The 22,138-nt window shown below is 35.5% G+C and overlaps 1 protein-coding gene across 9 annotated transcripts in view; it reads left to right on the top strand.

Annotated features, from left to right (window-relative positions):
- The window catches only part of ARSG (arylsulfatase G), a 203,685-nt gene that overhangs the window by 164,581 nt on the left and 16,966 nt on the right, over positions 1-22,138 (top strand). For all 9 annotated transcript variants that reach the window (XM_074260599.1, XM_074260594.1, XM_074260593.1 and 6 more), the window contains one exon: positions 8,743-8,851. In XM_074260599.1, the coding sequence (XP_074116700.1) occupies positions 8,743-8,851 (109 nt within the window). The remainder of the gene's footprint in view (positions 1-8,742; positions 8,852-22,138) is intronic.

Consider the following 22,138-nt stretch of genomic DNA (forward strand, 5'->3'; position numbering starts at 1 on the left):
AATAGGGAAAGCCAACTTTCATCATCACTGAAGTAAAAAAATCTTCTTCTACTCCAAAAAATAACATGAAATGGTTTCCTGTCCAGAGAGAATTTATAGAAGAACTCAAAAAATAATTTATAAATCAAATGAGAAACATTGAAGAAAAAGTAAAAAAATAAATAAAAACCATCCAAGAAAAACAAGATTATTAAAAAAGTTAACCAACTAGAAAAGGAGATAGCATCTTAAAGATGAAAATAACTCTTTAAAAATTAGAATCAGGACACTGTGGGTGGATGGGAGCAAACCGAGTCTGGCATCATGCTTTTGACAGCATACTTTTTGAGCTTTTTAAGTCTACTATGTCTGAACTGTGGTTTCTTGTTTATTTTTTTCCTTAGATAGATATGATCTATCAATCTTGAATATTTAAAATATGATTCAGGCATTGTATTCTTTGCTGTATAACAAAAATGTTTAAAAATTGTTAAAAAAAACTTTAGAATTGGGTAAGGGAAAGCCAGTGAAGCTATAAGAGATCAAGAAATAACAGAGCAGAATGTAAAGAATGAAAAAATAGAACATAATGTGAAACATCTTATAAAAAAAACAACAGATCTGGAGAACAGATCAAAAAGAAAAAAATATAAGAATAATTGAGCTATCTGAAAGCCATGACCAAAAAAAGAATCTTGACACAATAATGCACAAAGTAATCCAAGAAAATTGTTCTGGAGTGATGGAACAAGAGGGGAAAGTAGAAATAGAAAAAATCCTCAAAGAGATTCTTTGTGGAAGACACATAAGAATATTGTTGCCAAATTTCCAACTCCCTAGATCAAATAGAAAAATTTGCAAGAAACAAACAAAAATAAATTCAAATATTCTAGAGTTACAATTAGAATTATACAGGACTTATCAGCAGCCACAATAAAAGATTGTAGGTCCTGGAATCTTATATATTGGCAATCAAAGAACTAGACCTATAGCCAAAAATATCGTATTCAACAAAATTATCCATAATGTTGAAAGAAAAAAAAAAGGACATTCAACAAACTTGCAGATTTTTCAGGCCTTTCTTTCAACCAAACCTAAACTCAATAGAAAATTTAACATAGAAGAGCCAATATCAAAGATCAATTTCAAGGAACTTAACATGAACAAATTATTTATATTTTAATATGGAAATGTATATATAATATGTTCAAGATTGACATCAGTAATGACTCTAAAAAAGCAAAACCAGCTATGTAAAGGTAAAAATAGTAATTATGTTATACAAATGAGGTGCATAGAAAGAATAGCACTAGAGGGGGTTGCTCACATTGGGAATGGGAATGGGATAAATAGGCAATACTATCCATATATATATATATATATATATATATATATATATATATATATATATATATATATATATATATATATATATGTATATATGTATATATGTATATATATACATGTATATGTATATGTAAAGAAGGCTATAGTACCCTCCAAAATCTATAAAGAAATAAAGGAGAGAGGGAGGTAGAGGGGAAGCAAACGATGAGGGAAGTATCCATGGTCAAAGGAGGCAAGTTAAGGAATAGAATTAAAGCATAAGTTAGCAGGAATAAGAAGGATATACACAAGCACTACAAAAGATTAGAAGTAGCATTTACCAGAAAAAAGAAAGGATAGCCAGTAATCATTGATCTTAGACAAAATCGAACTTAAAGATTCAATAAAGAGAGAAATTTACATTATATGTCAGCGGTACTAATGTTCTTTTAGATGCATGTTTAGAAATGGGTAAATACATGTGCATATTTGGTGACTGAGTATATGTAAATATATATGCATGTTGCTTTCTATATATGTATATGTGGACATATGTATATTGTATGAGTTTGTGAGTGGTATGAATGTATTTATATGTGTATGTGTGTGGGTATATGTATACATATGTGTATATATACATGTGTGTTTACATATATGTGTAAATATAAATATATCTGTACTTAACTATAGCCTGCTTGGGGAAGGTAGGGGGGATAAAGGAGAAAAAAGGAATCAAGTAAAAAAAAGAAAATTGTGCAACAGAGAACATCAGAATAACCTATAAGGAAGCAAAGATGAACATTCATGAATATAATTTCTTCTACTATTATATATCTTTTCTTGACCTGAAAAGTTATTGTTATGTATTTTGTATCCTCCCTGATGTTCTGCTGGCCACATGACAATGTTGTGTTTTGTTGTTTTATTTTTTTTCTTTTTTTTTAGAATAAAATTAAAAAAAAAAAATAAAACTCTTTTCTAGATGGATCATCTTGTTAAAATGAGGGCTCTTTAGCTTTATGACTAGCTACTAGGACTGAGATAATGTTGTATAATGAAAAAATCCATAGACTAGAAATTTATTGGAGTTCTGATTCTGTTGGGGCTTTGGTCAATCACCTACCTTCCCTAGAACTCAAAATAAACATTTAAGAATCTACTAAGTATAAGGCACTTTGTTCAGTCCTGGGGATACAAAAATCAAGATGACACAGTTTTCTTCCTCCAGGAACCTTATACTTCCCAGAGAGAATGGAGTGAAGAGGACAATCTATAGGACATATGATATCTCAATCCCTTTTGTGATGCATTTTTGAAACTTCTACTTACGTTTGGAGGAAGTGGTTTGTGACCACGGAAGAGGGTTTTTTCTGATTTTGAAACTAACTGACCTGCTAAGTGATTGTACTGTATCTACCCTACTGTTCTCATTAGCATAAGGCTCTCACCTACAGAGCAGAAGTTATAAATAACTATAATGTGAAATGTGGTTGCAGAGCAAGCAGAGATATCAGAATTAATAGATTTTTTTTTGGAACTTGAAGGGATCTTAGTGAACATTAAATCCAACCTTTGGGTTTAATTGGTAAGGGCACTGGAGTTGAGAGAGGAAATAATTTACCCAAGATCACACAGCTGGCATTATTACTGGGATGCAGCCTGATTGCCCAGGATCTCCTGTTTCTCTACACCATGCTTCCTTTTTGGCTCTGAAGAAAAAATTCCCTAGTATAATATAACATCCTGGTCTCTTCTAAAGTTACAGGAAGGCCTGTTCCCTCCAAGAGTATATTTTGAGGAGTAAGAATGAGGTGTGTGTGTGTGTGGGGGGTGTAATGAGGGGGGAAGCAAGAATTGTAGGAGAAAAAATGTCTTGGCTCACATATACAGATACAACAGTTTCTGGAGTTTAGACTTTGGATGTTATTCTCTGAATTTGAACTACAGAGATCACATGCTTTTTATAATTTTATTGAGTACTCACTTCCACACTATGTTCTTCATAATGTGTCCTTTGAGAAGTGCAGCGTGTGACTTTGGGGACAGTTGGAATGCTACCCCCTGTTTCCTCATGAGGACCTGACTCTATCCTACTACTCTCAGTAGTTTTTGTCAGAAAAGTATAACCCTACAATCAAATCGACCTTTTAACTTAAGATTTAAAACCAGAAGGTAGCTCAGAGATTAATTGCTCCAAACCCTTTGTTTTCCAGGTGAGGGCTCTATGACTCCAAGGTGAAATAACTGAAACATAGCTAAATAGTGTTTTAGTTGGGAAAAGCCAGTTCTCCTGACTATATTGTTCTCTCCAGTTAACTGCTAAGCCTCTCTGTGTCTCCCTCCTTCTCTCTCTCTCTCTCTCTCTCTCTGTCTCTCTGTCTCTCTCTCTCTCTCTCTCTCTCTCTCTGTCTCTCTCTCTCTCTCTCTCTCTCTCTCTCTCTCTCTCTCTCTCTCTCTCTCTCTCTCTCTTTCTCCCTCTGTCTCTCTGTCTGTGTGTCTGTCTCTGTCTTTCTTTCTCCTTCCTTCCTTCTCTCCATCTCCCTTTTCCCTCACCCTATTCCTTCCATTCCTCCCTCTCTCCCAAAAGCTAAGTCCTCTGACTCCAAATCCAGTGTTGTCTCTGAAATGATGCCCAAACCATCCTAAAGTTTTAAAGCCTGCTGTAGAGCAGCATTCTCAAAGTTTTGTGGTATCAGAACTCCTTTATATGCTTAACAAATACTAGAGATTCCAAAGAACTATTGCTATTTCCCGAATTAGAAATTAAAACATGTGAGAATTATTACGAAAAGTTTTTGCCTTGTAGACTCTCTGAAAGGATCTTGAAGGTACTCAGGAATCCCCAGAATACACTTTGACATTACCTTAGAACAATGTTTCTTAAACTTTTTCCCACTCATGACCCCTTTTAGCTCAGGAAATTTTTATGTAACCCCAAATAGATATACAAAATAGGTCTATAAATAAAACATTTATTGGTAATAAATCATAATTTTGTGACCCTCACATTCAGTTATGTGACCCCCAAATGTGGGTTGTAATCCACAGTTTAAGAAGCTTTGACCTAAATATGTATTGGAGGTAAAGGAAATCAGTGGAAGAAAATTGGAAGAGGCACAGAGCAAGTAATTTCATAATAAATCCAAATTAGGTCTTTTTTTTAAAAGTTATAAATTTGAAAGTAATTCAAATTGCATTCCTTATCAAATTTACTAGAAAAAAAGGAAACATTTTAAATGATTCATATCCAGGATTATAGCCTATGCTATTTTGAATTATGTGGATTTTAAACACCTGAGAAAGTATAAAGAATTTGAGCTGAGTATATTAGAATTGTAGAATTGGAGACTGAATCATGGGGGGGTCCTGTTTCAGTCAGGGGTCTAGACTTGATTTCATTCTCATTTGAATATCAGCATTTTGTGGGGGATCCTGCTTAGAAAAACACTTTGAGATCAGATGAAAGGGTGACTGAAGATGACTGGTATTTTCACAATCATGTGGGATACCACCTCTTCTCAAAAACAACTTGTATTAGACTGAGATGCCTTGGCTCTCAAGCACTTCATAAAGCATGTTCCCTTTTGTCCCTTTTTGCTACCTGATGAGGCAGCAACAGAGAGCAACTGATCTGATGAGGCAGGAACCCTCCTTTTACTTTGTTGTCTCCTGGTGGGGATGCTCAGCTTGATGCGAAGGCTTCCGAGAAGGATAAGTGGGTGGACCACATTCTCTCCTTGGCTTCTCACCAGCAAGAATAGGTTAAGGGGGAGGGACTTGGGACCCTGGATTTCTCCAGATCAAAGGAGAGACTTCAGCCCCTGTACAAGCCCCAGTTATAGGTTAGGAGCCACTGGAGGACTTTCTGAAGAGGGGGAATTCGTCTGGGCGTTGTGTAATATTGGGAAATTAGAGAAAATTTTCTGAATATCTGTGTACTCAGCTGTAAAATTAAGGGAGTAGATTGGATGACCTCAAAGACAAAGGTGATTTTAGCCTGGAGTCTGTGAACTTTTCCTTTAAAATATTTTGAAAGTGATGGTTCATTGTAGTTGGTTTCCTTTGTAAACTAATACATTTTTATTGCATGTATTTAAGTTTTTTCTTTGAAAGAACCCATAAGTTTCATTAGGCTGCTGGAGGGGTCTATGATACACATATACACACAAATGTTAAGGTCATTTGATTTCTCTCTATATAATAATCCCATGTAACATATGACTCAGATTCAGGGTCCTGGGAGTCACCACTCCTCCCCTTCCTGACACTACCCCCAGACCTAATTTCCTATTTAGTGTGGAAGTGACGACTTGTTTTTTCCCCAAGATGAATGCCCCTCTGTCTGCTTCTTTGGCTTAATTTGAAGAGCAGAATTGCTGTGCCTCCCCTCCCCCTCTGCATCTCCCAGTGATGAGGAAGCATTCTGTTGTGTTTGTGTATTTGGCATCCTGCTGCGCCTAGGAGACCTTGACAGTTTATAATTTATGCTATCAGGTTGTTGCATAACCTTTCCCACTGGGAAGCAACATTCTACATCCTGGGCTTTCCATCCAGTGGGAGGAGGGGCAGACCGGCAGGGAAGGATGGATGAAGGAGCATTTACAGGTTGTTGGGGATGCCTCTGCATCTGTCTGGGCTGGGGTCATCTGCTAGAGAGTCCGAAAGAGAGGAAGTCTCTGGAAGTCCACCAGGAGGTCTCCTTCAGAGTACTTTGACCACATTGCTTAAGTTGTGCCCCTGTCTGTAACCTTCTGTTTTTACATCATATTCATTTCTAAGTATATCCTTCCCCTCACTTTAGCCAACGGACCACTCTTTATAAAAAATAAAAAAGGGAGAAAAATCAGTTCAGCAAAAACAATCAACAAATTAATCACGTTTCATAGCATATTCAATATTCCACACCCACAGTGTCCCACCTCTGCAATGAAGAGAGAAAGGTAATTTTTTTCTCAACTTCTCTTCCAAGCCATACTTGGTCATTATTATCATGCAAAATTCAGTTTTACTTTATTGTTCCTTCTTTTTAAATTGTTGGTCATTTAATAGCATTTTCCCATTTCAAAGCAAAATCATTTAAAGAAATGGCATAGAGGTGAGGAATCAGCAAATGCATATTTAGCATGTAGCCCCTACTATGTACCAGGCATTGTGTTAAATATTTAACAAATATTACCTCATTTGAGCCTCATAACAACCTTGGGATTAATGGGCTGGTGTGATTCCCATTTTACAAATGAGGAAACTGAGGCGAACTTTGACGTGCTTAAGGTCTGAGTCAGTAGTTGAACTCCAAGGAACAGCGCTTTTTGCACTATGGTGTCACCTAGTGGCACAATGAAAAATACCAATTAAACATTTTCCCATAAAACATGGTCTGTGTGTGGAGGAGCACAAGTGGAGAGAATACCTGTGGTTAAGTGTTATTCACATCCCTGTTGCTGTTAAGACTGCTTCCTTTTTTTTTTTTTTACTTTAGCTTTTAAAAATAATTTTTTGTAATTATTAATTAAATATTAGCCTAATAATTAACTAATAAACAATTTAATATACAAAGAACAATAAAAATAGGATTATATATGCACCTCTATTAGTCAGAGGTTTTTAAAAATTTATAACTTAATTTTAATGAGACAGTAGCAAATTCTGCTATCTTCTAGTGATGTCATTGCACTATACTTGTCAAATACTGCTAATTATGCAGCTTCTATTGGATGCTGTTCTGCTAGGGTTGACCATCACCCCTATTCTGCTGGATGTATGGTCCATACCATACCAGTACCAGATGTGACTCCATTAGATGATGCTCTGTTATTGATATAGTCTGTGTCAGATGATGCTGGATATGGTCCCACTGGGCATGTAGTTATAGAACTTCCACCAAAGTTCTGGGTTTTTCTTCCTTTTGAGAAGTATAGTCACTACAGCAACCTTTTAGGGCAAGATCTTGAGCCTTTAAAAACAGTTCCTTTAGAGTAGCAGCTGTCCAAGTTGTCCATGGACCAGAAAAAAAAATAAAACCACTTCCTTCCCACCCCTGTATGAAGTGAGCTGTCTTTTCCTCCCGGAGTCTTGGTTTCTGAGACTCTTGCAAAAGACTTTCAGCCCCAGGTACCATTCTCTTGAGAACAACAACAAAAAAGATACATTCCTAAGTAGCTGCTGCTTTTGGACTAACTTTTGTTTATAGTAAATCCTTTGGTTTCTGGGATTGAGGATCTCCGTGGACAACCACTTTGTATACCACCTGATTTTAATTTCTGAAGACTAAACTATCTTAGGTCATTATCTCTCTCAGGACCATTTTTTTTCCAGTAATTACCACAACTCCGCATTTTGATGTTTCCCAATAACTCCAAGCCAATTTCCCATGAGTCAGAGGAAAGACACAAAAAACCAAAATTAAGTCTAGGGACAAAGTTATTACTGAACTAACTCCATTCCTGGCTTTTCCTAAGTCAATTTGACCAACAAAACCTGAAAAGGCTTTTTAGGCTCCTCTTACACAAGTTAGAGTATGATAGGAGCAAAAAAAGACTTAAAAATTTGCAGGAAAAGAGAGATCACTTTTAACCAAAGAGTGATGGAAAAAGATCAAAGAAGGCTTTGTGGAATTGGTGGCTTCTGAGTTGGACCTTGAAGGATGAGAAAAATTACAGATGAAGATAAGGAGAGAATGCATTCCAGAAATGGAGGAGCAGGCATCTATTCCATTAGCAAGAGGTATTCAGAATGAACTTGGACCTCATTTTTGAGGAGAAACAAGTATTAAAGAAAATAGTGCTAACAAAAATTTTTTTTAGTACAAGATATATATAACCAAAATATGTTTCTAAAGTTCTATGTATTTAAGTATAAGAGATAAAATTTTTGTTTTTAAGAAAAGGAAAAAAAATTGAGGTTCTCGAAAGCTGGTTATGAGAAAGAACAAAGAATTTAGAGCATTTCCTGTGTGTTATGCTTGGCCTGGAGCATCAAAGTTCAGTTTGCAGTAATATGACTACAGATCAACACATGTCTCTTTTTTTCCTTCTCTCAGTAAGCATAATTGTTTTCATTATTCATACTAGACCATCATGGGAATATATGACTAACTTATGTGTGAACTGTGTACAGTGTTTGGCTCGAAAGAGTGTTTTCCATATTAATTATTAAAATTTCGGTCTCTTTCAACAGAGGGTGAGATAGGGTGTGGAGGGGATGTTCATAGTTAATTCTATTGATCTTTAAAACTTTTCTGTAAAACACGATTTCATTTTTTTCCAGCCCCCTGGGTTCCACTGAACAAACTTTGTTTTAGTGATTCAAAATGGCTCCTTTATTTTAATCCTTGGAAATTCTTAGCTCATAATAACAATCTGACTGACCCATGGCTGATGAGAAGCATTTTTAAGTTGTAGTCATAAGCTAATGAATGGCTTTCAACTTCTCTTGCAGGGGGAAGCTCAACCAAGCAGACCACCTGGGAAGGAGGGCATCGCATACCAGCCATTGCTTACTGGCCCAACAGAGTTCCAGCCAATATTACCAGCACTGCTTTGTTAAGGTGGGGAAATTAAAACTTCTTTGCCATTGTAGGTTTTCGAATAGGGGGAATAATAGATGTCAAGAAAATTTTTCCTTTCTTATTGGGCTGCTGAGACAGCTAACTGAAGTTTTGATGACATATAGAAAGGAATGGTAGCTGTAGAGCATGGGACATTGTTTGGGAAGGATGAGTTGAGTATGTAAAGTATTTTAGAGCAAGAGCATCTGGCAATCATTGGGCCAATCCCTTTAATTTCATAGATGAAAGAACAAATGGCCAGAGAGGCTAGGTGAGTAGTTTAAAGTCTCATGATAACAATGGTAAAATCAGAATGGAACCCAAGTCCTTCACTTTTTCTATTTCATCAAAGAGGTTACCAAAGATACTTTATTTTTTTCATAATTTTTCAAGGAATGGGATCTATTTAAGAAAGCAAAGAGTTTTTCATTTTTCACAAAAAAAGATATTCCTAAGTAGCTACTGCTTTTGGACTAACTTTTGTTTATAGTAAATCCTTTGGTTTTTGGGATTGGGGATCTTCATGGACAACCACTTTGTATACACCTGATCTTAATTTCTGAAGACTAAACTATCCTAGGTCATTATCTCTCTCAGGACCATTTTTTCCAATAATTACCAAACAACTCTGCATTGTGATGTTTCTCAATAACTCAATTAAATAGAATCTAGTCCTATAATAATTAATAAATCAAAGGACATAAAATCTGGCTTGTACAAAGGAGCCAGAGAAATTCTAGTCTCTTCAGCATCAAGTAGGGCTGGATCATTAGAAATAGAAGGGTCATAGAGTCTAATTGGAGCCTCAATAAGAAGGCTTTCTATAAAATTTCCCCAAAGGAGTAATCTGAAAAATCTCTAGTGAAAGGGAATTTACTACATCCTAAAACAGTCTATCCTACTCTGGAAAGGTCCTAAATATTTAGAAGTTTTTCCTTACATAAAACCTAATTTTTCTCTTTTAAAAAATTTAAATAGTATTTTAGTTTTTCCAATTACATATAAAGATAGTTTTTAAACAATCAATTTTTTTTAAGTTAAATTGACTTGCACAGGGTCACAAGCTAATTAAGTGTTGAGGCTAAATTTTAATTCAGATTTCCCTGACAACAGGACTAGTGAATTTATCCACTGTGACACTTAGCTGCCCTTAAACAATCACTAAACATTTTTTTGAGTCTCAAATTTTCTTCCTCCTGCTTTCCCCTTTGTCCTCCCTAAAACAGTAAACAATTTGATATGGATTACATATGTACCATCATGTAAAACATTTCTATGCCAAATTTGTCTCTTTGCAACTTAAATTTATAATTCAGTAATATGACTGAATATCAACACAAGTACCATTTAAAAAAATTCCCATTTAATTCTATTCTGTAAAGCAAGTTCCCAACAATATATGTCACTGGAATCATGTTTTTTAAAAATAGAATTATTACTATGATGTAATAACACCTTCTGATCTCTGTTCAAAGGAAATTCAGCCTTCTACTTGGTAGCATTTTGCCTACTATTTGTTGTAACCCTAAAATTAGAAAAATTGCAGTCAGGAGAGGTGGGTTTCCCTTCTCTTGCCCTGCCTCTTGTCTGCCCACCACAATTCCTTGTACATAGAGGACATTTAATAAATACATATTAAATGGAATGATCTGCTGGCCAGTCAAACAGAACAGTTTGTCCCAAACTATATACTATTTTGTGGGGAGAATTTCATTTATTTAGTCTATTCTCAGAGATATAGAAAAGGAAAGAGAAGAATTCACACATTTTAAAAAAGCCAATTTTAAAATATCTTTGTTATTTAACTATTTTCCCCAATGATTGTCCATTCTTCACCCCACCTTTAGTCACCCATAGAAGTTTGCCTTGTAATAAAGAAACTCAATTAAGAAAAACAGTTTAATATATCATCCATTTCTGACGAGTAATGCCTTATTCTACATTTATAGGCTATTACTTCTCTGCCAAGAAAGGGAAGAAAGGATAACTTAACATCAGTTAGTCTTCTGAAGTGATTATTTATCACATAGATTAGACTTCTCATGTCTTTCAACATTTTTATTTGTCTGTTAATGGATAAAGGCAGAAGGTATTTGACTGACAAAAGGAGCTAGTCATTACCTCTTGGTTTACCATTACTTCATGGCTTTAAGCTCCAATCTATATATTTTGTCTTTGGTCATTTCCCATTGCCTTGCCTTTCCAGACGTGGAGCAGCATGGTTTCCTCCTAGACCAGTTTGGGAAAAACCACAGAAGACTGTCTCAGGCAATTTACTCAGAAAAGCTAACTTCAGTAGGCTTGAAATACTTCCTCCAATGATTTGGTTTTTTTCTTTTGTTTTTTTGCATCTAGGTATGTTTTTGGTATGCTATAAAACAGGAGGACGTTTATGTGGCTCGCTGGATTATAGCAAAATCAGACGGGAAGTGACATTCAACCTAAACTCGCATTAGCAACCCACACTTCTGGCACTGGGCTGAGGCTGCAGGGACAGTGTCCAGCCCTCCAACAGTCTGAGAGACAGTGAACTGGCCCCCTATTTTAAAAGTTTGAGGACCACTGCTATAAAACATGAATCAATGAAATCTCTGTAGAGTCTAGTTCTGAGTCTCCCGTTTGGTAATATTCTCCATAATTATTACAAACATCCTTCTTCCTCGGTATCTCAGTGTTCCCAAGAACACATACAATCAGTACAATAATGATTTAAGTCCACACAGTCTTAGAGAAAACCCATTTAAAAAAAACAAAATAGAAAAACAGAAAGTTCACTAGTAATCCAGCTCCTAAGATGTGGGTGGCTGGAGCTGAACAGAGCAGAATAGAGACAAGAGACTCAGGTATCAAAGAGAAATTTAATTTCGAAGTGAGGGAAATGGCTCACAAGAAAGGACACTTGTATGGGGTGGGATGGAATGAGGATAACCTGAAGTAGTGTGGGGAGATCTTAGTGAGCTATAGCCTGGACAGTAAGGGGTAACTGCAACAATATGACAAGTTTGATTTACAGCAAGGATTTGTTATCAGAATTTTCTAAGCTCAGAGAACACCTGGTGCTGATCAAAGCAAGACAATAATTATGTGATTTTGCCAGAGAGTGAGATCACCCAGAGGGTGAAAACAAATGATTGTTATTATGCCAAGTTCAGGACCAGCCCTGGAAAACAGGGTGTCTTTTAATATCTTGACATTGCTTTTCTGACCAATAAAGGAGAAACAGGTTTAAGCCAGTTGGGTCAGAACAAGATGTTGCCCAGGCGGTTAGTTCCTTGAGGGGATCTGACAGGGAAGTGTCTCCGAGGTATCATTGTTGGCCATTGTTTGCTTGAAAGTAGAAAGGGGGGGGGGCAGCTAGGTGGCGCAGTGGATAGAGCATCAGCCTTGAATTCAGGAGGACCCGAGTTCAAATTTGTTCTCAGACACTTCCTAGCTGTGTGACCCTGGGCAAGTCACTTAACTCCAGCCTCAGAAAAGGGGGGGAAAAAAAAAAGAAAGAAGAAAAGGGGAGGGGGAATGTAGAAGGAGAAAATACCAACTCACAATTGAATCAGAACTTTGGTAATTGGGCACATAACAAAAGAGAAGAGTAAAACAAAAAACAAACCAAAAAATACCCCCCAACTAATACCATATACTCAGCCTTCGCCTGGAATCTTGGGATGGTTGGCTCATCTGGATGTTGACTGTTTCTGGGTCCATACTAGATAATCCTTGAGGTTCCTGGAGGATTCTGTTCCACTCAGGAGTTGGGGCTTTCATCAAATGATCCAGGAGTATTCAAACTTATGATTGAGTGGTCATAAGGACCTTAGAAGACATATGGATGAGAAAAACATCTTGTATCAATCTTTGGATCTGAATTTCTGGTCAGTGTAACTTAGGTCTTTGGTTAAGGCTCTCTAAACATCCCATAGAGATGATCCAGTTTCCCATCTAGACAAAGCTAGGTTCAAACAGTACAAAAAAGTTTTTCTCACAATTCCCACAATTGCAGTTACATTAAGTTAGTTATAGATCAAACTACTTAGAGGTCTCCGTGAATTAGTTCTTTTAAAAAATATTTTTATTGAAGCTTTTTATTTATAAAGCATATGCATGGATAATTTTTCCAACATTGATCCTTGCATAACCTTTTGTTACAAATTTTCCCCTCCCTCTCCTCAAGTCTTCTTGTATTCTCGTGACTCATTCTCAATATCCATTTAATCAGTACATTTTCAGTCCCAGATGTTTGATGTAGTACACATTTTTTTTTTTTTTAAATTGGACCATATGCTTATTCTCAGGACAACTCTGCTTCTCTGGTTCCAAATCTGGTGGTTCCTCGATAATTCTGCAAGTATAGATTTAATTCTCCAATTTTGAGACTTCAGGGGAATTTCAGTTCTTATATCATTTATTGTTTCTGTCTTTATCTAAATCCTGAAAATTTATTTCCAAAACATGCTCAAAATCTGAATTTCCATGACAGATAAATTTTGGAAGCCAGTCATGTGCATATATATATATATATGTATATATATATATATATATATATATATATATATATATATATATATATATATATCTTAGAGAAAATAACCTAATCTTATTGCTTTTCTCAAAATTCACTATTCCATTTAAATTAGAAAGCTTTCACATCTTTGCCTCGTTACCTTGTTTGATCATTTTACTTTTAGGAGGATATAAACTACAAATATAGGCTAAAATTGTAATATGTTCATATTTGTATCCTCTTATAGTAACTCAAAGATGTTCCAATATCAATCTATTATTTAAAAGATTTAGTATGGTACTTACAAAACTTCTTAATTTCAGAGATTTGCTATAAAAGGAAAAAGAGGGACATAGTCAACATCATGTATCATAACAAAGGAAAACACTCCCTTAGCTCTGTTTTATTTCAAGCATGAGTTATATCTGATAGTCAATCATGTAAAGCAAGTCTTAAAAGTAAGGCTCAGAATTAACCAGGTGGATTTTTTTTTCCCAAAAAGGAAATATCAGAATGGGGAAATAGTGTCAAGAGGATCCTATTAAAACCATACCAAGGTCATCTCCCGATTTTTCCCCAGTCATAGATATGCACCTTTAGAAGTCCCTAGACTGTAGCAATGCTATTTTTTACTATTGACTTCATGACAATTCAGACAATTATCCCTGTAAAATAATAGGAAATTATAGTCCCAGGAATTTTTACTTTAAATAATAAAATTTCACTAACCATAACATAGGATTTGAATATCTTTGCTGATTTTTCCTTAAAGTTAACATTTAAAAAAATCTTTTTACTTATAAATAAAAACTACCCATATTCTGGGATTTCAGACATACACCAACTGATAGTTGATTCATCTTTAATATATTGAAATTACATATTTAAACCATCCTATACACTTTCATAATAGCTAAGAATTTCAAATGAAAATTTGCTATTACTTATATTGCTGACATCTGCTTTATAACAAAATATACCTCATTAACAATTTTAAATATTTTTATCACATCCTTTAAAAACTCAATTTATGTATAACAGTATTTAGATTTTAAAAAAGTTGTTTTGTCTAACAGCATTTCCATTACATTGATCTCCCAAATTTTACCACATAAGAGAACTGAGAAATGCAATAACAACATAAACAATATGTATTTAAAATATGAAACAAAATTTTAGATGACATCAATTGCATTTCCAAATTATCCCAAATAACAATCATTGATCTTATTATCTTTAGTATTTTAAACCTGCTTTAGCATTATCAGATATGGAACAATCACATTCAATGAAGAAATAATAATATAATATTTAGTATATGTTAGTCACTGTGTTAAGCACTTTATAATTATTATATCATTTTGATTCTACAACAACCTTAAAAGTGGGTACAATTATTATTTTTCTCTTTACAATTCAGGAAACTGGGGCAAGATAGAGATAAGATAACTTGCCTAAGAAACACAGCTAACAAATTTCTGTAACCAGAATGTAATTCAAATTTTTTCCCCATATTTTTTTTTTTCATCTTTCCAGTATTTTCTTTCAGCACCTTTTTTTGAGAGTCTTATCTGAGAGGAGAGAAGTTAATAGGGAGAGGGAAAGAGTCCCAGACCTTAGAGTCTTGCAAGAGATCTTTAGTTTAAATCTTTTCATAGTCAAAGAAGGGTTAACAAGAGGTGATTATAAGGTGCAAATACCTAATTTTGTCTTTCTTCATTTTGGGATTGCTTCCAAACTAGCTTTCTTCTTTCATTGCCCTAGAACTATGAAGCTATTAATCTTGACATTTACTTTTAAAACTTCATAAAATTTAATCCTTATTTTTCCCTTCTTTTAATATTATTTGTTTTTTTTTTTTTTTTTTTTATAATTTTTTTTATTATATATATATATATATATTTTTTATAATATTATCCCTTGTATTCATTTTTCCAAATTACCCCCCCTCCCTTATTCCCTCCCCCCGACGACAGGCAATACCATACATTTTACATGTGTTACAATATAGTCTAAGTACAATACATGTGTGTGAATATCATTTTCTTGTTGCACAATAAACATTAGAATCCGAAGGTACATGCAACCTGGGCAGACAGATATTAGTGCTAACAATTTACATTCCCCTCCCAGTGTTTCTTCTCTGGGTGTATCTACCTCTGTCCATCATTGATCAACTGGAAGTGAGTTGGATCTTCTTTATGTTGAAGATTTCCACTTCCATCAGAATACATCCTCATACAGTATCGTTGTTGAAGTATACAGTGATCTTCTGGTTCTGCTCATTTCACTCAGCATCAGTTGATTTAAGTCTCTCCAACCCTCTCTGTATTCCTCCTGCTGGTCATTTCTTACTGAGCAATAATATTCCATAACTTTCATATACCACAATTTACCCAACCATTCTCCAACTGATGGACATCCATTCATCTTCCAGTTTCTAGCTACAACAAAAAGAGCTGCCACAAACATTTTGGCACATATATGTCTCTTTCCGCTCTTTAGTATTTCTTTGGGATATAATCCCAGTAGTAGCACTGCTGGGTCAAAGGGTATGCACAGTTTGATAACTTTTTGGGCATAATTCCAGATTGCTCTCCAGAATGGCTGGATTCTTTCACAACTCCACCAGCAATGTATTAGTGTCCCAATTTCCCCACATCCCCTCCAACATTCATCATTATTTGTTCCTGTCATCTTAGCCAATCTGACAGGTGTGTAGTGGTATCTCAGAGTGGTCTTAATTTGCATTTCTCTGATCAGTAGTGATTTGGAACACTCTTTCATGTGAGTGGATATAGTTTCAATTTCTTCCTCTGAGAATTGTCTGTTCATATCCTTTGACCATTTATCAATTGGAGAATGGTTTGGTTTCTTATAAATTATGGTCAGTTCTCTATATATTTTGGAAATGAGACCTTTGTCAGAACCTTTGTTTTTAAAAATATTTTCCCAATTTGTTACTTCCCTTCTAATCTTGTTTGCATTAGTATTATTTGTACAGAAACTTTTTAGTTTGATGTAATCAAAATCTTCTATTTTGTGATCAATAATGATCTCTAGTTCTCCTCTGGTCATAAATTCCTTCCTCCTCCACAAGTCTGAGAGGTAGATTATCCTCTGTTCCTCTAATCTATTTATTATCTCCCTCTTTATGCCTAAATCATGGACCCATTTTGATCTTATCTTGGTATATGGTGTTAAGTGTGGATCCATATCTAATTTCTGCCATACTAATTTCCAGTTTTCCCAACAGTTTTTTCCGAATAATGAATTTTTATCCCTAATGTTGGAATCTTTGGGTTTGTCAAAGATTAGATTGCTATAGATGTACCCTTTTTTGTCCTTTGTATCTAATCTGTTCCACTGATCTACCGGTCTATTTCTTAGCCAATACCAAATGGTTTTGGTGACTGCTGCTATATAATATAGCTTTAGATCAGGTACACTTAGACCACCTTCCTCTGAGTTTTTTTTCATTAGTTCCCTTGCAATTCTTGACCTTTTATTCTTCCATATGAATTTTGTTGTTATTTTTTCTAGGTCATTAAAATAGTTTCTTGGGAGTCTGATTGGTATAGCACTAAATAAATAGATTAGTTTGGGGAGTATTGTCATCTTTATTATATTCGCTCGGCCTATCCAAGAGCACTGAATGTCTTTCCAATTATTTAAATCTGATTTTATTTTTGTGGCAAGTGTTTTGTAATTTTTCTCATATAATTCCTGACTTTTCTTTGGTAGATGGATTCCCAAATATTTTATACTATCAACATTTGTTTGGAATGGAATTTCTCTTTGTATCTCTTGCTGTTGCATTTTGTTAGTGATATATAAAAATGCCGAGGATTTATGTGGATTTATTTTGTATCCTGCCACTTTGCTGAAATTTTGAATTATTTCTAGTAGCTTTTTAGCAGAGTCTTTGGGGTTCTCTAAGTATACCATCATGTCATCTGCAAAAAGTGATAGTTTAATTTCCTCATTTCCTACTCTAATTCCTTGAATCTCTTTCTCGGCTCTTATTGCCGAGGCTAGCGTTTCTAGTACTATATTGAATAGTAATGGTGATAGTGGGCAACCTTGTTTCACTCCTGATCTTACTGGGAAAGGTTGCAGTTTATTTCTATTGCATATTATGCTTACTGACGGTCTTAAATATATACTCCTGATTATTCTAAGGAATAATCCATTTATTCCTATACTCTCAAGAGTTTTTAGTAGGAATGGGTGTTGGATTTTGTCAAATGCTTTTTCTGCATCTATTGAGATGATCATATGGTTCTTATTAATTTGATTATTAATATGGTCAATTATATTAATAGTTTTCCTAATATTAAACCAGCCCTGCATTCCTGGAATAAATCCTACTTGATCATAGTGTATTATCTTGGAGATGATTTTCTGAAGTCTTTTTGCTAATATCTTATTTAAGATTTTAGCATCAATATTCATTAAGGAGATTGGTCTATAATTTTCTTTCTCAGTTTTCGATCTACCAGGTTTAGGTATCAGTACCATGTCTGTGTCATAAAAGGAATTTGGTAGGACTCCTTCATCCCCTATTTTTTCAAATAATTTATATAACATTGGGGCTAATTGTTCTTTAAATGTTTGGTAGAATTCACATGTGAATCCATCTGGCCCTGGGGATTTTTTCCTGGGGAGTTGATTAATAGCTTGTTCTATTTCTTTTTCTGAAATGGGACTATTTAAGCAATTTATCTCCTCCTCTGTTAATCTAGGGAGCCTATATTTTTGGAGGAAGTCATCCATTTCACTTAAGTTATCAAATTTATTGGCATAAAGTTGGGCAAAGTAACTCCTTATTATTTCTCTAATTTCCTCTTCATTGGTGGAAAGATCCCCCTTTTCATTTGTAAGACTATCAATTTGATTTTCCTCTTTCTTTTTTTTGATCAAATTTACCAAAGGTTTATCTATTTTATTGGCTTTTTCATAAAACCAACTCTTGGTTTTATTTATTAATTCAATAGTTTTTTTACTTTCAATTTTATTGATTTCTCCTTTTAATTTTTGTATTTCGAGTTTAATTTTTGGTTGGGGGTTTATAATTTGGTCTTTTTCTAGCCTTTTAAGTTGTAAGCCCAATTCGTTAATCTTCTCTTTCTCAATTTTCTTCAAATAAGCCTCTAAAGATATAAAATTTCCCCTTATTACCGCTTTAGCTGCATCCCAAAGATTTTGATATGATGTCTCATCATTATCATTATCTTGGGTGAAATTGTTAATTGTTTCTATAATTTGCTCTTTCACCCAGTCATTCTTTAAGATGAGATTATTCAGTTTCCAATTACTTTTTGGTCTATTTACCCCTAACTTTTTACTGAATGTAGCTTTTATTGCATTGTGATCTGAGAAGAAGGCATTTATTATTTCTGCCTTCCTACATTTAATTTTGAGATCTTTATGTCCTAGTATATGGTCAATTTTTGTATAGGATCCATGAACTGCTGAGAAGAAAGTATATTCCTTCCTATTGCCATTCAGTTTTCTCCAAAGGTCTATCATACCTAGTTTTTCTAATGTTCTATTTACTTTTTTAATTTCTTTCTTGTTTGTTTTGTGGTTTGATTTGTCTAAATCTGAGAGTGCAAGGTTGAGATCTCCCACTATTATAGTTTTACTGTCTATTTCTTCTTGCAGTTCTCTTAACTTTTCCTTTAGAAAGTTAGATGCTATACCACTTGGTGCATATATGTTTAGTATTGATATGGCTTCATTATTTATGCTACCTTTCAGCAGGATATAGTTTCCTTCCTTATCTTTTTTAACGAGATCTACTTCTGCTTTTGCTTGATCTGAGATAAGGATAGCTACCCCTGCTTTTTTGGCTTTACCTGAAGCATAATAGGCTCTGTTCCAACCTTTTACCTTTACTCTGTATGTATCTCCCTGCTTTAAGTGTGTTTCCTGTAGGCAACATATTGTAGGGTTCTGCTTTTTGATCCAATCTACTATCCGTCTCCGTTTGATGGGATCGTTCATCCCATTTACATTTACAGTTAAAATTACTAATTCTGTATTTCCTGCCATCGTATTATCCCCAGATTATGCTTTTTTCCCTTGACCCCCCTGATCCCCCTCCCCGATATTTAATTTACAGACCCCCCTTGTGACGCGCAACCCTCCCTCTTTTTTTTTTTTTTTTTTTTTTTTTTTTTTTTTTTTTAGGATCCCTCCCCCCTCCCTCCAAGTCCCTTCACTTATTCCCCTTTTCCTTTTCCCTTTTCCTCTCCCCCCTTTTAATGAGGTGAGAGAAAATTCTCTGAAAAACAAATATGTTAATTATTTACTCTTTGAGCCTCTTCTGATGAGAGTAAGATTCACACAATGATTCTCCCCCTCACTAAGTTCCCTCAGATATGGTGTATTTTCTATGTCTCTTCCTGGGATGTAGTTTCCCTCTTTTTATCACTCCTTCCCCTTTTTCTGAACCGACCTCCTTCCCTTTACTACACCCCCCTTTTTTTCTTTTATATCAGTAAAATCAAATTATCCTTGAGTATTTTTTATATACCCACAACAGAGTTACAGTTCTCAAGGGTTCTGTGTACCTTTTTCTGTTTCTCTTCAGTCTTGTGGATGTAGATCAAATTTTTTGTTTAAGTCTGGTTTTTTTCTTAGAAACATATAGAATTCCTCTGTTTCATTGAATGACCATCTTCTTCCGTGGAAAAAGATGCTAAACTTAGCTGGGTAGTTCATTCTTGGTTGCAGTCCTTGATCTTTTGCCTTTCGGAATATCAGGTTCCAGGCCCTTCTATCTTTTAATGTGGAGGCAGCCAGATCTTGGGTGACCCTTATTGTGGCACCTTGGTATTTAAATTGTTTTTTTCTAGCTGCTTGCAGGATTTTCTCCTTTGTGTGGTAATTCTGCAGCTTAGCCACAATATTCCGTGGTGTTCTTTTTTTAGGGTCTATTTCAGAAGGAGTTCGATGAATTCTTTCCACATCTACTTTCCCTTCTGTTTCTATTATCTCTGGACAGTTCTCTTTGATAATTTCCTGTAAAATAGAATCTAGGCTCTTTTTTTGGTCATAGTTTTCTGGAAGTCCAATAATCCGCAGATTATCTCTCCTAGATCTATTTTCCAGGTCTATAGATTTTCCCAGTAAGTATTTGACGTTGTTCTCCAGCTTCTCATTTTTTTTGTTTTGTTTGACTGATTCTTGGGTTCTCTGTGAATCATTCATTTCTATTTGTTCCATCCTGACTTTTAAGGAGTTATTTTCTTCTTTCACAGTTTTTAGTTCTTTTTGTAAATGCCCAATTTCGTTTTTAAATGAATTATTTTGCTCTATTGAATTTTTTTCCATTTCCCTAATTTTTTTTTTTTGAGAATTATTTTCTTTTTCCAATTCAGAAATTCTATTTTCTTGAGACTTTTTTATCTTTTCCAATTCAGAAATCCTACTTTCCTGTGTTTTTTTAACCTTTTCTAATTCACTAATTTTGTTTCCCTGCATCTCCTGTGAATTCTTTATTTTTTCCAACTCCAATTTCAGGACATTGTTATTCTCTATCATAACTTCCCTTTCCTTGCCCCATTTTTCTTCGATCTCCCTCAATTTCTTAAGAGCTTCTTCTAGGAGAGAGTTATGTGATGGGGGGCAGGAATCGTTCCCCTTTAGGTTGTTATCTTCTGAATCTTTGCTGTTAACTTCCTCGGGGTTGGGTACCCGCTCTTTCTCTGTATAGAAGGAATCTATAGTTTTTCTAGCTTTTTTGCTCATACTTAAAAAATGTTTTGGGGTCTGTCCCTGGGGTAGGAAATTATTTACTTCTTTACCAGCTTCCTCCCAGACCGGATGGATGCAGCGGCCCCTGCGCCCGCGCTAAGAGAGAGCTCTGGGAGAGAGTTCCCCACCCCCTCCCTGGAAGTGCCTCAGAGGTGATTAGCACTGCTGTGCTTTGAGGGCGTAGAATAGTGAAGACAGCAAGAAGCTCAGCCTATGTGTCCGGGTGGGGAGTGGATGTCTGCAGCAGGTGACGTGAGAAGCCCCTGCGCTCAAACTGGAAGTGTCTGCCAGAAACCGCGGTCCCTAGTTCAAAGGTTCCGCTTCTCTGGGACTTCCTGGAGCTGAGTTCCACTCCCTCCAGCTAAGCTAGGCCGAGTGTGTTGCCTTGGGCCGTATCCACCCACTTGTCAGTCTCTTAACTATTCTCAGGAGGTAGCTGAGGCCACACCCCCTGGTGCCGAGTCTGCCCCCAGGGTGGGGGGGGGGAAATCTAATCTGAGTTTTAAAATATTTTGGCTTTCTCTTCTGAACTGCTAAATAATTAGCAGAGAAGAGCTAACAGCCTGTGCCAGATTCCTTTACCTCAGTGGCTTCTCTGATCCCAGAGCCCCTCCCAGCGCAATGGGCGCAGTGTGCCCCTACCCCACCGTCTGTTCTGGTCTTTCTTATTCCTCCCCTGAGAACTGACCTTTCCTGTTGAAACTCCAGATTCTCTTCAGCTGGTAAGTCGTGCTTCCAGTCCTTGTGGTATCTATCAGTCCTGAGCTAATTTTGAGACTTAATTTATCTAATTGGTTGTGAGGGAGTGAGGACGTTCACTGAGTAGTGTGTTTCTTCTCCGCCATCTTGGCTCCCTTTTAATATTATTTGACAAATTCTTGATCATTAGCTTCCTCTTGCCCAATTCTAAGGAACTGCTTTCTTCAGTTAGCTTTTGTGTCTCCTTTTTGCATTTAGTCAATTCTACTTTTAAAGGAATTGTTTTCCTTAGTCAATTTTTGTGCTTCCTTTTCCTGTTGAATTTT

Source organism: Sminthopsis crassicaudata, chromosome 4 (genome assembly GCF_048593235.1).
Source record: "Sminthopsis crassicaudata isolate SCR6 chromosome 4, ASM4859323v1, whole genome shotgun sequence".
NCBI lineage: Eukaryota > Metazoa > Chordata > Mammalia > Dasyuromorphia > Dasyuridae > Sminthopsis > Sminthopsis crassicaudata.